The sequence below is a fragment of the Muntiacus reevesi genome, chromosome 6, assembly GCF_963930625.1.
Source record: "Muntiacus reevesi chromosome 6, mMunRee1.1, whole genome shotgun sequence".
Taxonomy (NCBI): domain Eukaryota; kingdom Metazoa; phylum Chordata; class Mammalia; order Artiodactyla; family Cervidae; genus Muntiacus; species Muntiacus reevesi.
The window spans coordinates 35,176,884-35,193,717 of record NC_089254.1 but is presented as its reverse complement, the minus strand read 5'-3'; the positions used below and the strand labels follow the sequence as shown (position 1 = coordinate 35,193,717).

At 35.4% G+C, this 16,834-nt stretch overlaps 1 protein-coding gene across 1 annotated transcript in view; it reads right to left on the bottom strand.

Annotated features, from left to right (window-relative positions):
- SEMA3E (semaphorin 3E) overlaps positions 1-16,834 on the bottom strand; it is a 268,791-nt gene that overhangs the window by 117,948 nt on the left and 134,009 nt on the right. The window contains exon 2 of the mRNA XM_065939685.1: positions 3,099-3,259. Coding sequence (XP_065795757.1) covers positions 3,099-3,259 — 161 coding nt within the window. The remainder of the gene's footprint in view (positions 1-3,098; positions 3,260-16,834) is intronic.

Sequence of the window (16,834 nt, the reverse complement as noted above, 5' to 3'; positions counted from 1 at the left end):
CTTAGTTGAATGTCTTTAATATGTAGGACTCTTATACCTCACTTAGAAATGGAAGCACACAAGAATCACGTGCTAATTCTGTGTCTTGTTTAGATAATAACCATGATAGCAAATACTTGGATAACACTATGTATTTTTCACACTGTTCAAGGCAATTGATAACTCAATTAATTGTCTTATAAAGTGCTCAGTCGCTTCAGTTTGTGTCTGACTCTTCGCGACCCCATGGACTGTAACCCACCAGGTTCCTCTGTCCATGAGATTCTCCAGGCAAGAACAGAGTGTGTTGCCATCCCCTTCTCATGTTTTTCTCTTTCCAAGTCTTCACCTATACGACTGTCCTGCTATAGTCACATAATGATCAGAATCTCAAGATATTTTAATATTTTCACCCGAATAATGATTTCCTCTAGCTTAGTCCAAATCATTTTGCACCAAAAGACTTTAGACAAAAGTGCAAAGGAAAAAAAAAAAAAAACAGTTTAAATAAATTTCTTAGGAAGTTCCTGATGAAATCAGAGTTTGAGTATGGTGTTATCTATGGATTTTAGAGACTTTTCAAGAGAGTAATCTGCAGAAGAAATTTTTTCTGGCAGGTAGGAGGTTCTCATGAGGTAAAACAAATGGAATAATAAGGGTAGAAATTTTACAGTGTTACCACCAGGATTGACTCTTCCATTTTTGAGTGAAGATCAAGGGTCTTTTATGAATGTGACATAGATACAAGAGAACAGAATTTCAGGGTGAAAGTATCATTACATAGTCTGGGAAATGCTGTGAATTAATTAACTTATAAAGCAAAGTCAGTATCTAAAAATGCTAACATGAAATTTATTAAATGGTAATGAAAATGTTAGTCACTCAGTCATGTCTGACTCTTTGTGACCAGATAGATTATAGCCCACCAGGCTCCTCTGTCCATGAGATTTCCCAGATAAGAATACTGGAGTAGTAGCCATTACTTTCTCCAGGGAATCTTTCTGACCCAGGGATCAAACCTTGGTCTACTTGCATTACAAGTAGACTATTTACCTTCTGAGATACCAGGAAAGCCCAATGATAGGTAAGTTCTTACTTATTTCAAAATTGCACAGGAAAAATCAGTCTAATGAGTATATAATAGTACAAGTTCTGATAATTATAGTTGATCCTTGAACAACATGGGTTCGAACTGTGAAGGTCCATTTACATGTGTATTTTTTTCAGTGAATACCCTAATATGTCCCCTTTAACAAATGAGAAAGCAGAAGAAAAAAGGGATTAAGGAATTTGCCGAGTACTACAAATGCAAAGCCAGGATTTAAACTAAAAATCTAACTTGTGTTCCTCATTCAATCTTCATACCTCTACAACAAAGGAAGTACAGTCACAGTAACACAGTTGAATCTAATAACTAATACTGAATAAAACAAAACAAAAAAGCAACCCCAGAAGACTACAATAAACTACTGTGTATCATTTTTACATAGCTTAAAACAAGTAACTCTAAACAATATACTGTATAGGGAAATACTGTTATGCTAAAATAATTCTTTAAAATTTAAAATTAATAAATAAACCAAAAATCCATCAGAGTGATGGTTTCTAGGCAGCAGGAGACACAGGAGGAAAAGAGGGAGGAAACAAAAGGTAACTGCAGGCACAGTGGGAATGGTGATAATGTTATTCTTGAGTTGGCTGGTGAGTTCTAGGTATTTATTTCACTATTATACCTTCTAAGATATTTATATTATTTATTATTTTATGTAACAGATACTGGGCATCCCTGGTGGCTCAGTGGTAAAGAATCTGCCTGCCAGTGCAGGAGACCTAAGTTCGATCCCTGCGTCAGGAAGAGCCCCTGGAGAAGGAAATGGCAACTCACCCCAGTATTCTTGCCTGGGAAATCTCATGGACAGAGAAACCTGGTGGGCTACAGTCCATGGAGTCACAAAATAATTGGACACGAGTTAGTGACTACACAACAATAATCCAAGCAAATGAAAAAAAGAGAAAACATTTAATCTGGGGGAGAGGGAAGAAGTGTGATCTATTTTCCAATTATAATAATGTATATAGTTACCACTTAGCTAAAAATTGTAGTACAGCTATAGTAGGAAGATGACAGGGCAGATGAGTAGGGGCTGCTGCTGAAGTTGTGCAGATATTTTAACTATGTCACTGCAAGAAAAGGAAGCAAAAATCCTCATCTTCCTTTACAGAAAGTCAACAGATATTGCCTAAAACCAATGATATCAAGAAAGAACAGTACACAAATGTCACTTAGACATATGGAGATAAGAACCAGAAAAAAATGAGAGCTTTAAATGATTTCCTCTAGAGATTAGGAATTGGATGGGATGAAGGTGTTCTGCTTTTTATGATAATTTTTTAATGACTTTAAAAAATATGGACATTGTTCATTTTGACAAACATAAAAGTATACAAGTAAATTATAAAGAAAATGTATTATGTAATATATACCTTTATGCCAAAAAATGCTATAGTCTACATATATCTGAATGTTTTATGTAAGGTTGATATAGTTCTGGAAACATATTAATTCAACTCTACAAGCACAGATTATAAGGACCATTTTTCTTCTTATAGTTAACCTTTCTCAAAAAAGTTGAGTGCTTGCCTGTTTTAAAATATTTTAATCCTTTAGGTTTAAAGAGCATCCATCTGAATTAGTGATCTTACCAACAGAAATACACGAGTCAGCTACACTGAGTTCACACACCCATATTTCTTCAGGCTGGGATTTTTGGAGTAATAAAGCCCAAAGGGACTTTAAGTCAGAATATGCAAACCTAGGTGTCAGGAGAGTGGGTGTGGTACAAGGGCCACTAGGCAAGAGAAAGTTTCAATGCATCAATCAGAAGTCTTCTGGGGATTTGGGAATCAGTGGTGTGCTAGAAAAGTTTATTCTGTATTATTTATAAATCTTCTCAAAATGATTTTATTTTTAATGTATATTTTATTTCTTTCAATAATATTATCACTCAGAATGTTCACGTGGTCAAGACAATGAAAAATCTAATCCAAGTAACACCCATTCAAGATTTCTCACGTACTCCTTTTCTTTCTCTCCTGAAATATAGTTTACTCTTTCGTACCTCTCTATAGCCACTGCTGATGTGTTCTAAGCTGAGGGAATATACAAGATCCTTGCCTCCCACGAAGAGTCTCTCTTGATATTCATCCAGCAGCATTGTCTGGAGATTAAGAAATCCAAAAGGGCTATGAAAGACCGATGTTCTGTTTAGATCCAAGAGCTCTGAAATGCAAAACAAAATGTACCCTAAACACAGAGAAAATACAAATACCTTTATAACACTTTTTTTCATAGCTCTATTTTCACATGTATTAATACTGTGAAGTTAACATTCATTCATTTTATCATAAATACAAACTCAAATTTACTGTTCAGAAAGACTAAAAATATATAATACACTTTCAATACTTGGTTGTGTGTTTGAAAGTTTCTAAAATAGTAGATATCCTAACCATGTAAAGGGATGGATATTAACTAAACTTACTGGGATAGTTATTTCTTGATATGATTTGATATCAAATCAACATGTTGTAAACAGACTCATTATTATAGTTAAGCTATAATTTTAAAAACAAAAAAAATTGTTCAGCATTTAAAAACAGAGTATAATGGAAATAAGTCACCATGTGCACAAATTAAAATCTTTTTTAAGCTTATGAATGGAAAAACTTTGACACAACTTAATATGTAAAGTAAATAGCCTATGTTTTTAAATACAGAATTATTTTTCACAAACTTTAATGTAAAGCACTACACAGAAATGTCATTCCACTATGACGTTTATATTTACTTCTCTATGTATAATAAAAATCCTAATTCTAAAATAAATATCCCCAAAACAAGTCCATTTAATTCCAGATGAATACCAATTCAGAAAAAATGTTTCCACTTGAAACTGGTTTTGAAAGTCATTTCCAAAATCAAATCACCCAAGTCTGGAAACTATCAGAATGCAATGTGAATGCAATGAAGTAAAACATGGTAGTATTCACTACAGTGGGAATAACTGTTAAAACTAACATGGATCTACTGTCTAAAACTGTGATTTAGGCTACTGTTTATGCACTACTCCTACTTCAGAAGGACTAAAGAGCCTCTTGATGAAAGTGAAAGAGGAGAGTGAAAAAGTTGGCTTAAATCTCAGCATTCAGAAAAACTAAGATCATGGCATCCGGTGCCATCACTTCAAGGCAAATAGATGGGGAAACAGTGGCTGACTTTATGTTTTTGGGCTCCAAAATCACTGCAGATGGTGATTGCAGCTATGAAATTAAAAGATGCTTACTCCTTTGAAGGAAATTGAAGACCAACCTAGACAGTATATTAAAAAGCAGAGACATTACTTTGTCAACAAAGGTCCATCTAGTCAAGGCTATGGTTTTTCCAGTAGTCATGTATGGATGTGAGAGTTGGACTATAAAGAAAGCTGAGCACCAAAGAATTGATGCTTTTGCACTGTGGTGTTGGAGAAGACTCTTGAGAGTCCCTTGAACTGCAAGGAGATCCAACCAGTCCATTCTAAAGGAGATCAGTCCTGGGTGTTCATTGGAAGGACTGATGTTGAAGCTGAAACTCCAATACTTTGGCCACCTGATGCAAAGAGCTGACTCATTTGAAAAGACCCTGATGCTGGGAAAGATTGAGGGCAGGAGGAGAAGGGGACGACAGAGGATAAGATGGCTGGATGTCATCACTGACTCAATGGACATGAGTTTGGGTGAACTCCGGGAATCCGTGATGGACAGGGAGGCCTGGCTTGCTGGGGTTCATGGGGTCGCAAAGGGTCGGACACAACTGAGTGACTGAACTGGACTGAACTTACTTCAGAAAGTCAGAATCTGACAAACCTGTGGTATTACTTGTTTCTTGAAGCTATTTCACTGCATATGGCAGTTCATTACTTATGGTTGCTAAATGATATGTGAGAGACTTTAAGGATGAGAAAGAATATGACTCCAATATGAAAAACCCTGCAGGCTGAAAATTCCCAAGAAGGCACCTTGGAAATATTGACAAGTTAACAGATAACTTCATTTCCCAAAAATCTGTTCCTAATGCAACTGACAGAGAAGTTTAAATACTGGTAACCAAAACACTCAAATCCAGATACCAATATGAAATATGACAGATCTACATCATTTGGTCCACTCTTACACTATTTCTGAGAAAAGAGAAATGAAGTATTTTTCCCCCTCTATTAAGAATGTATTAACTTCTATTTCTCTACTCTGAAATTGCTGATGCCCAACATTTCATGGGATAGGACTAACTTTAAATCTTTATTTTAAAACAAGCAATATTGTTAGCATCAAAGTATCATTTATAAAGGTAAGACTTGTGATATTGAATCATTTGACAATTCATCTAAATAAAGAACTTAAACTTTTTAGGGAGAGACGGAAATAATAAGGTGCTTTATTTAGGGAGGATGAAAATAGGAATTTGAGAGATCTAGGGGTTCTTGAATGCTGGAAGACAACTTTTTCCTACTTAGCAATTTTGTCAAGGTAGACTCACATTATTTTCCTTTCTTACTAGGCATTCACAGAAGGAGATGCACTTTTTAGGAATTCAATACCATAACAAAAATATAAATCAAAGTTCTCCACTGCCATTATACCTTGTCTTTTTATGTAATCAATTAAGGTGCTACATCAGGTCTGATCAGCAAACTATTTTGCAGAAAAAGCTCCACAGTTATTCTGATATATTTCTAAAATTCTTCAAGTATTAAGCATGGTGAAATCATTATCTGAACACATTTAACTCATCAAAGAATGGGTATAAGCTAAGTAGAATTAACAGATCTCTAAACTACAGACTTACTAAGAACAGTAAGGTACAGAGCTTAGGAAACTAAGTTGGCTGGAAAATGAGAGAAAGTCATGAAAGGAACAAATATGAGGAACCTATCCCAAAGTGTTGCCACAGTTGAGTACTCATTGTGAATTTTTAAAAGTATGAATTGGAAAGAGAGGCAGCCTCACCAGTAAAGCAGGCCCTCTGTAAGTGAATTCCAGTAGGGATGGAATGACCTTGCTTTTTCCTAATGAAGTCATTAGAGCCTCACTACCTCCATATACATCTAGAGATATAGACATCAAAACTTCTACTTGTTTTTCTGACTTGCCAACTTCTGCAGGTCTTATTATGCGTACTCTAACTTTTATAGCATAAAGGTGGTAGTTCCTATTTTTTTTATCAATGATAATAAGAGAGTAACTACTGATCCAATAGTGATATACAATTGTGATATCCAATAGTGAAGACTGATGGCATCACCGACTCAATGGACATGAGTTTGAGTAAGCTCCAGGAGCTGGTGATGGACAGGGAAGTCTGGCGTGCTGCAGTCCGTGGGGTGGCAAAGAGTCGGACACAACTGAGTGATTGAACTGAACTGAACTACTGATCCACCAGTCTTATTTTCTTTTAATATATCAAATTTTATTGTGACCCATCCTCCATCTATATGACTAAGTCTATCCCATGAGATAACAAAGATGAATGTTTCTGTTGAGGTGTAGTTTGGAAAATGCAAAGGGAAAAATTCCAACAACTGCAAATTTTTCACAAGTTCCTTGCTCATGGGCTTTATATTTATTGATTTTTTTCCCACCACAGTAAAGAACCACAGTGTAACAGTTTGAATTACTATTGTCCTTTAAGTGACTTATGAAGAAACTCAGGTGCCTAGAGAATAAATGGGAAAGAGAGAACTATCCTACAGATATACACTATTACAATGAAAAAAAAAATCACCAAAGGAAAAAAAAAGAGAGAAAGAGAGAATTAAAGTACAACAGATGTAGATGCCATTATGAAAGTCCTATAGACTGAGAAGCTGAGAAGCCAGGTTCTGGTCTTGGCTTTGCCACTAATTACCTGAGTAACCTTGAATAACCACTTAACGTCTTTAGACTGGTTTCCTCACATGTTAATTACTCTTCTGTCCTCAAAATGATTAATTCTTTGCCTAAATTGCATTTCTAAAATGGAGGTGATAAAACATAATATATTAAAAATATACAAATCCAAAGACAGATATTTTTAGTCTTTCAAAGTATAGTGCTGAATCTATATTTTTGACATCTTCAAAAATGGAGTGATCAATGAAAAATTCTAAATAGCTGATGACCCATATTTAAACTTGCCTAAAGGGAAGTATTTAAAACATTAATTTATGACTTTTCATATATTTAAAATATTATAGGGTTAGGAAATACTTTTAGTTTATCAGGAATTTTGGATCTAATTTATTTTGATTCATTCATATTGCCTCAGAAAAAACTGCTGCCAAGATATGCCTGGATACATATGATGTACATGCCTTAGGCAGTAAATTAAGAAATTTCATTTCACTTATAAAGACACTTCCTGGGATAGTTCCTAAGTTATTTTTTTAAAAATATAAGATCTAATAAATAGACTGTAGTTTTCTTTAAACATGTTCCCTATGTGAGGGGTGGGCATTCAGCTTCTGTGACTGTCTACTTTGACCAGTACAGCAGAATAGCGCTGATGACTGATTCCTAACAAGTTCAGGCTTAACAATAGAAATTTCAGAATCAAGGTACTAATCAAAACATATCAGTTCAATGGTTTATATTTTTCTTGTTCACTTCCATCGAGATAAATCCTGATTGTGATCCTTAACTCACTCTGAGACCCAAATCCTCCTTCCTGTCTGGGACTCTCCAATATCTTGAGCTCTAAGTCAGGGAAGGCCAAAAGTATCCACTACGAGTAGATGTCTGTGCTTCAGCTGTATATTTGGAATAATGGACACAGAGGAAGAATTCTATAACATAATTTTTTAAAGGTTGTGCATATTTATGCTTTAATACTAACTCTAATTTTCTACTTTATTTGATTAATTTACCTACCTCTTTCCCAAAAGGATCTGAGATGACTCATGCAAATATTCAACTGAACAAATAAATATATATTTAGGGGTATTAAAATATTGGGAAATAACAAAATTAGAGGTCTGGGATAAATTTTATTAAGTATAAGTCATTCTCTAATATCCAACACAATGTTAAAGTGAACATCAAAATTGACCCCAGGCTCTAAAAAAATCCAAAGTCACTAAAATACAAGAGAAAAACTATAACAATTGCTTAAGAGCACTGCCTGATGTGATGATTAATTTTATGTCTCAATTTGACTGGATCACAGTTGTCTAGATATTTGGCTAAACATCTCACTTAAACATGTGGCACTTACTTGTAAGAAGTAGGACCTACAACTATTCGTGTTTCTCAAATGCAAAAAGAAAGGTTTTAAAGAGATTCAGTACACAGATAAGTGGAGGAGGGCATGGCAACCCACTAATATTCTTGCCTGGAGAATCCCAAGGACGGGGAGCCTGGTGGGCTACAATCCATGGGGTCACAAAGAGTCAGACAGGACTAAGCAACTAAGCACAGCACACAGCTAAGGCTACTTGGTCATTGCTGGTGCCAAAATTTAAACAAGGAAAGTTGACTGGAGAGCTTTGCTATTAATTATCCATGGTAGATGGGGTGTCTGTCACCACTGTGGAGCACACAGCTTAGTCTTCCCCAGTTCTGGTCCCCAGAGACAAACACCATCAAGACGGTTTGATTTCTTAAAAGTTTGTTCCTTACAAACAAGAACTCCACAATCCATTAAATCTAAAACTTCCTACAGAAGGAACTAAACGAAAACTGTAGAAAATTCTTAAGGAGATGGGAATACCAGACTACCTTACCTGTCTCCCGAGAAACCTGTATGCAGGACAAGAAGAAACAGAACTGGAATTGGAACAATGGAATGGTTCAAAGTTGGAAAAGGAGTATATCAAGGCTGTATACTGTCACCCAGCTTATGTAACTTCCACGCAGAGTACATCATGCAAAATGCTGGGCTGGATGACTCACAAGCTGGGATCAAGGTTGTCACGAGAAATATCATCAACCTCAGATATGCAGATCATACCACGCTAATGGCAGAGAGTGAAGAGGAACTAAAGAGCCTCTTGATGAAGGTGAAAGAGGAGAGGGAAAAGTCTGGCTTAAAACACAGCATTCAAAAATGTAAAAAACAAACAAACAAAAAAATAAGATGATGGCATCTGGTCCCATCACTTCATGGCAAACAGAGGGAAAAATGATAATAGTGACAGACTTTATTTTCTTGAGCTCCAAAATCACTGTGGACAGTGACTGTAGCCATGAAATTAAGGCTCTTGCTTCTTGAAAGAAAAGCTATGACAAACCTAGACAGCATTTTAAAAAGCAGAGACATCACTTTGCTGACAAAGGTCCACACAGTCAAAATTATGGTTTTTCCTGTAGTCATGTATGGATGTGAGAGTTGGACCATAAGAATGCTGAGCCCCAAACAATTGATGCTTTCAAAATATGACTGGAGAAGACTCTTGAGAGTCCCTTGGACAGCAAGGAGATCAGTCAATTCTCAAGGAAATAAACCCTGAATATTCACTGGAAGGACTGATGCTAAAGCTGAAGCTCCAATACTTTGACCTCCTAATGTGAAGAGCCCACTCACTGGAAAAGAACCTGATGCTGAGAAAGACTGAGGGCAAGAGGAAAAGGTGGTGACAGAGGATGAGATGGTTGGATGGCATCACTGACTCAATGGATATGAGTTTGAGCAAACTCTGGGAGACAGTGAAGGACAGGAAACCCTGACATGCTGCAGTTCATTGGGTCACAAAGAGTCAGACACAACTAAGGACTGAACAATAACAACACAGAAAAGTCTAGTCTATTAAGGGATTATAATATTTCTGAACTTGAATACATTTTTTTGCAGAGACTCCTACTCATAATAAAGTAAAATGGAAGGTTTTCCCAATATTCAGTTGGTAGAATTGACTTAATTCAAATAATTCAACAGCATTTACAACAAGAAAACTCAGGTTAATATCAAGTTTAATTACCTTTCATTTGTATTAAAAAACTGTCTCAAATAACTATTGAATTTTTCATGTTGCTTTATGAATTAGTGACATCCTCAATTTTATATATCTTACTTTAAAAACCTGAAATCTTTGTACTTCACTTGTTATAGTTTTCAAATGAATTAAATATTTTTTGGTATACACTTAGGCAAACAAAACAAAAACCTTAAGCAGGAAGCTTTTCTCCTTCTTTAAGAATATTTTCTCCTTTTAGTTTTAGAGCCAGCATTTTAAGTCATAATAGTGGTCTTAGCACCAAATTATAGTCCACAGACACAGTGTATTTACCAAGCAATGGCTAACTTCTTTATCCCTCTGCACTGCTGCAAGCTGCTTAGATGAAAGAATCAGAAAATATACAGGAAGAGGAGGACAAAAGAAACTCTAATCTCAGGTAATCTCCAGAAAACACAGTGCAAATAATGGACATTGCTGACTCCGGTAAAAGGAAGGAGCTCATCTTGAGTTTTTCCTACTCTAAAAATAACACGAATTACTTGCGGGAGGCAGTGGACAAAGAAACAAGACAACTGAGATGCACCAACTCAGGGTTCATCCGGAAATTTTCTCAAGAGGGAACTAATTATTATTGCTAGGCTGCCTGCTAATTATCAGCTGTCAATGAAGATATACGCAGAGGATTTAGTCATTTCCTCTCATGGTCCTTCTTTTAAAACTGCAAGGGAAACAGTTTTAAAACTCACTGACCTCAATATATTATAGAGACAGTTCTCTTCACTTTGTCAAAATGTATCTAAATTCCACACGTCCATGTGTAAGATGGGGGAGGCAAGAGGATATATTTTTCAGTTTTCAAACAAAAAAATAGATTTCCAAGGGATGGGCATTTTCTTATTCAATGCACACTCCTACCACTGTCACCTGCAAAGCAGTAAAATTTGAGATCCAGGACTTTAAAATTTTTCATTATTTTCCAAATAAATTCTTTTATTCAATGCCTTAAAGCTAATTCAACAATAAAATATCAAATCACAAAGTAAGCATTGTTAAGGGAAATGAAATGTATAAATAATGGTTAGAAATTTCTTCAACTTTTTAACAAGTCCAAAGGAAACGTTCTTACAACATGCTTTGATGATTTTGACAGATCTGATCAATGCTCACTAATGGCTTATAATAATGTTGAAACAGAGTTGTAAAGAAATAAGCAATTAACTTTTTTAAAGTGTAATCAGGGCTTACTAATTGGTCTTTCCAGCAATGGACTGTGGTCATCCTTTCACCTACCCTCTGAACTTATAGATTTCTATCTTTCTAACAAGTTAAAGGTCCAAAAGGGGCACTGTGGTGTTCCAACTTTTAATCATACGCTGCTTCCAACAAAAGCAAAGAGTTCAAAGGTACACATGAATGGTCTAGGTATTTCGCAGCCTTTGATTTCCTCAGTCAAGAAAAAAATAGTGTCAGAACTTTAAGATTCCTTATGTTCCTATATTATATAACTTATCATTATTTAGTATTACACACGACATTCTGACTTACAGATCTCTGAGCTCTATGAACACAAGATTACCAGCGGACAAGGTTACACAGAATCATTGTCCATGCATATACTGTACATGTGTGTGAGTACTCGTATTTAAAACACCAAATCGAACAAAATCATACAATACAAAGTGCTACCATCTAAAAGTCAACAATTTAACAATTGTGATTGCCTTCTAAATGTTCAATTGCATTTTACTTCACTGGAGGTCAAAGGAGCAAGTGCTAGGTGAGCAGCTTCTGAAGCTGAGTCTATAGGGCAAGGGACCCTGAACTCTGAGCAGAGTGTCCATTCAGCATGCCTCTGGGGCCTCTGTAACCAGGATATGGTGTTCTGAATGTAATGGAAGGGCCTTCAGTGGTTTTAAGAGCAATTGTATGACCGGATTTATCTTTAAAATACCAATTGATTTTGATGTGCGTAATTGTTAGCAGGGGGCAAAACTTTAATAAAAGGAGGTTTGAAGAAATATTTTTTAGTAAGCATGTGAGAATGGTAGTAACAAAAGAAGGTGTATTGTAGAGGTAGAGACCTAAAAGGTTAGATGAAAGAAAGCTAGGCAACAAATTTTACACAATATGGTAAAAGTTTTTCTTTTTCTCAATTTAAACTGATTAGGATTGGGATGACAGATTGTAATTCATTTTGATGCAACATTCAGTATGTACTGAAATACTCTGCATTATGTACTATATCTGGGGTGTCAGAAGGATATTAGAAATCAGTGTAATCTATATAACACAAATCAGATTTTGGCATTCTTCATTCTATTTCTATAAATTAATTTCAGAGGTAAGTTTTTTCATGCTAAAATACTAGATAATATCTGGTCTGTTCACTTGTTTTTTTTTAGAAAATACTTTTTAGAGTTCAAAACCAGGAAAACTATAAAGGTAGGAGGGATAAACTAAGAATTCAGGATTAATAGATACAAACTACTACATTTAAAATAAACAACAGGGACCTACTATATAGCATAAGGAACTACTCTCAGTATCTCATAAAAACCTATAATATAAAGAATACATAAAAGAACACACACACACATATATATATATATATATATATATATATTTAACTGAATCACTTTGCTGTACATCTGAAACTAACACATTGGAAATTAACTATACCTTAATTTTTTAAAGTGGTTTGAATAATAGCACTACAATGTTTATACATGAATATATGGCAATTCACACACATGAAAATTTATTTATAAGAAATATTTTTAGAAGTGGAATTTTTGTTTGTTTGTTTCTACAGATACTGCCAATGTGCCTCCATGGGAATTATAGTTTAATATTCTACCACTGCAAGTGAGAATGACTATTCCCCATCACCTAGAGAACAGTATGTCATTATATGTCATTAAAATTTAGGATATTTGCAGATCTGACTGTGGAAATACTAATTAAATTTACATTTTTCTTATGGGTAAAGTTAAGCATTTTTCATATATTTTAGAATACTTTCATTTTTTGTCATTTTTATGTCCATTGTCTATTTTTCCACAACTTAAGTTTTTAGTCAAGATCTGAATTTAAGACATGTTAAAACTGTTAAGTTTTATATTTTGTGACATCATGGTTGCAAGATGGAGGAGGCTAGGCTCTTCAATGTAGAAATGTATGCTTCAACCATGTGAGATATTTTTAATGTGTTAAATTTTTGCTTTAGTAAATAAACCTAATTCTTAATTATTTAGTGTTTTGAACCAGTTTGGCATTAACAATTCACCAAAAAAAAATGTTATGAATCAGGGAACATGCTCAGTCTCCCAGAGGCTGAACTGGGTGTCAACAAACTCCCGGGCAGAGCTGTTCAGCTGGGAGCCATGTGGGACAGGAGTGGTGTCACTGTGGGGAGATGACAGTGGTTCTGTAACCAGAGGCCTCTTTGAGACTGTCCTCCCTAAGGACACTACAGTTGATCCAGAGTTTTTCTCATCCATTCTCCCTGGCTTCAGGGCCATGTTTTCCATTTGGCCTCTTCAGACTTCAATCCCCTTCACACTTCCTCTATGCTTTTCCTATAGCTCCATTTTTGAGGCTCCCTGTGGAATCCATTTTGACTCATTTGGTTTTTCTTTAAACAATTATTTCCAGTCACTGATGAGTCCCAAATCCACAACCCTTTCTCACACACAGATTAACTAGGAGTTACGTTAAGCGGCATCATATAATATCTTCTTAATAATTTACTATCTACTATAAAATATCAGAAATGTTGTACTTAACATTTAGTTTTCCAAGGCCACTGCTGTGGAGGTCAATTTTTACTTATGGTCAGGTTTTTATTGAACACTAGCCAATGAGGAAGTTTCTTTCACATGGAGGGAAAAATGACTCAGTCAAAACTGATCTTTCGACCCTCCTGTTAATTTGACACGCGTTTATGAGAATTCCAAAATTCTAAGTAACAAATATTTTACAAGATGTTTTAAATGTTCAATCAAAGCAGAAGCTAATGAAGTCAAGAATATGCGTGAAATACTGTAATGTTGTTGTTTTATACTGTTAGTGATTTAAAATTTATCGAGAGGAAGCGGTGAAAGGAAACACATTTCTACAAGTCCAATAAAGTGCTCCTAGTATTATAATAGTGTGCTCTAGGTTTGACCATCAAATGAACATCTTCCTTTCAGATTATTTCCATACAATCTGTGAAATTATCTGTGGTAATAAAGCTTTGTTTTCATTTATTTGTTACTTATTTCTAAATGTTAGACATGTATAAATAGTGTTCATTTTATACTAATATCTGAAAAGCCACTTTTTCTGGATTATGTCATTTCAGCATGGATTGGTTATCATTTAATATTTAAAACTCGAATAGTAAATCAACTGTTCTATATATTTATATTATATTCTGTTTTAGAATTAGGTTTAAAACAAATGAGCAATATTACTTCATAATTCATTTCCTCTAACACACTTAACAATCCTGACTTCCACTGTTCTGTCTACACCACACCAAAAAATGCAATTTGTAAGACACTTTTGATTTTCAAAGTTGGTTGAGGTATACACAATTGTAAATAGCTATTAAATTCTAAGTATATTTTAATATTATCTTAATTCAGAAATATTCTATGCTACAAAGCTAATATACTGCTTATAATATATATGTTTAAGTGAACTTAAGTCACACTAAGAAATTGAATATGTCTATCATGCATATTTTTCATATTGCAATTGATCATTTTAGTGTTAGAGTAACATAACATGCTGTGCTGTGCTTCATCACTCTGTCGTGTCTGACTCTTTGCGCCCCCATATACTGTAACTTGCTAGGCTCCTCTGCCCTCAGGCAATCTCCAGGCAAGAATACTGGAGTAGGTTCCCATGCCCTCCTCCAGGGGATCTTCCCAACCCAGGGATCAAACACAGGTCTCCCACATTGCAGGTGGATTCTTTACTGTCTGAGCCACCAGGTAAACTGAAGAGTACTGAAGTGGGTAGACTATCCCTTCGCCAGGAGATCTTCCCAACCCAGGAACTGAACCGCAGTCTTCTGCATTGCAGGTGGATTGTTTACCAGCTGAGGTACCAGGGAAGCCCAATATAACATGCCAGTACATAGCATAAACATTTATAGGCTTTTCTCCCCAATATATTGAGATAAAAGTGAGATATAACACCATTAAAGTATGCAGCATAATGATTTGATATATGTATATATAGTGAGATGATTACCATGATCAGTTTAGTTAATAACCATCATATTACACAGTTATTTTTTCTTGTGATGAGAATTTTTAAGACCTACTCTCTAAGCAACTTGCAGACACACGATATACTACACCATGCCACATATTACCTCCCCACGACCTATTTATTTATAACTGGAAGATTGTACCTTTTGAACACATCCATCCGTTTCCCCCACCTCTCAATTTTTATCTTATGTTTTGTTGAAGTTCTGTATCTTTCTATAACAACAAGTGTATTGATATTTGGTCTATAATGTTTTCTCTCATAAATAATCCATCATATAACAACAAAGAAGTAAATTAGCTAAAATCAGAATTGTATTTTTACTTCATCATATATTGGTTCAAGTATTGGATATCTTAAATTCTTCAAAGTAATATGAAGCTCAATTTCTTATTCCCTATACTGACCTCCAAATTCATACTTGTTTAGTCAAGTGCCTATATGCTATTTTTTCCTGGAGTCAAACAAGCTTCTCCAACTGAGCAAGTGAATAATAAACTTTTGATTTTCAACTATAAACTAACTCATCTCTCAGTAAGCTCTTCTTTGTATCTTGCCAAAAATGTAGGGTTTCTCCGAATTCTCCTTCTCCTAAATGCCTCAATATCTGTCAACATCTCCACTATAACTACCCAACTGAGCCAATGAAAGGGCTTCCTAACTGCTTCCACTCCTTTCCTACCAGTCAATTGGTTTATCTCACAGTAGCCAGAGGGACTATTCCTTTAAAACTATTCAGTGGGTCATGATGCTCCTTCCACCACATAAAACCCTCCAATTAATTCTTAACGGCCTTAGGTTAAATCCATATTCCAACTGTGGCATGATGTATGGTTGCCAATATTGCAATATTCCCCCTGATACTGCTACACTTTTTCCCCTGCTCACCAAGCTCCAGGGCCCAGGCTTCAGAGCTTTGCCTTGATTCTTCTCTGCACTTGCTCCGTGCCTCCCTCTGACCTCTACATTGTGGCTCTTCCTGCTATTTGGACCTTATCTCTGTGCAGTCTTCCCAGACTAAGGAATCTGGAGTTCCCACCTTGACAACCCCAGCTGCATCACTCTCTCTTGCTATTTTAATATTGCATGCATGCTACTTGGTTTTGAATTTTTCTTGTGTATTTTCTCTCTCCTCTGACAGGAAGTTCCATGCAAGGAGTGACATTTTCCATCTTGGTCACTGTGATAGCCCTAGAGCCAAGGCCAGCGCTAACCATTTGTTTACTAGACACTCGATAAAGGTATGTGAAATGAATGAACTTCTCTGAATCTCAACTTCCTCAAGTATGAATTGGGGATAAAAACAAATTAGGAGCATTGCTATAAGAATCAAATGACTCCTAGAACCTAATGGATGGTCGATATGTATGGGTTTCTTTCTCCTTTCTTTTGATGTTGATAAATTATTGGCAAAGGGTATGAAGGGTAATTTCTCCTAAAGAAATAGGTTTTTCTTAATTACATTCCGTCAAGTGGACATATGTACTCTCTAGGCTTTTTATATAGGCTTAAAGTGAAATAGGAAATTTTCTAAGTACATGATTACTATGATCAGTATAAACAGCTACTCTGTATTTTAAGTTAAAGTCTTGTTTTCCTACCAAGAATAGTTTGGGATAGCT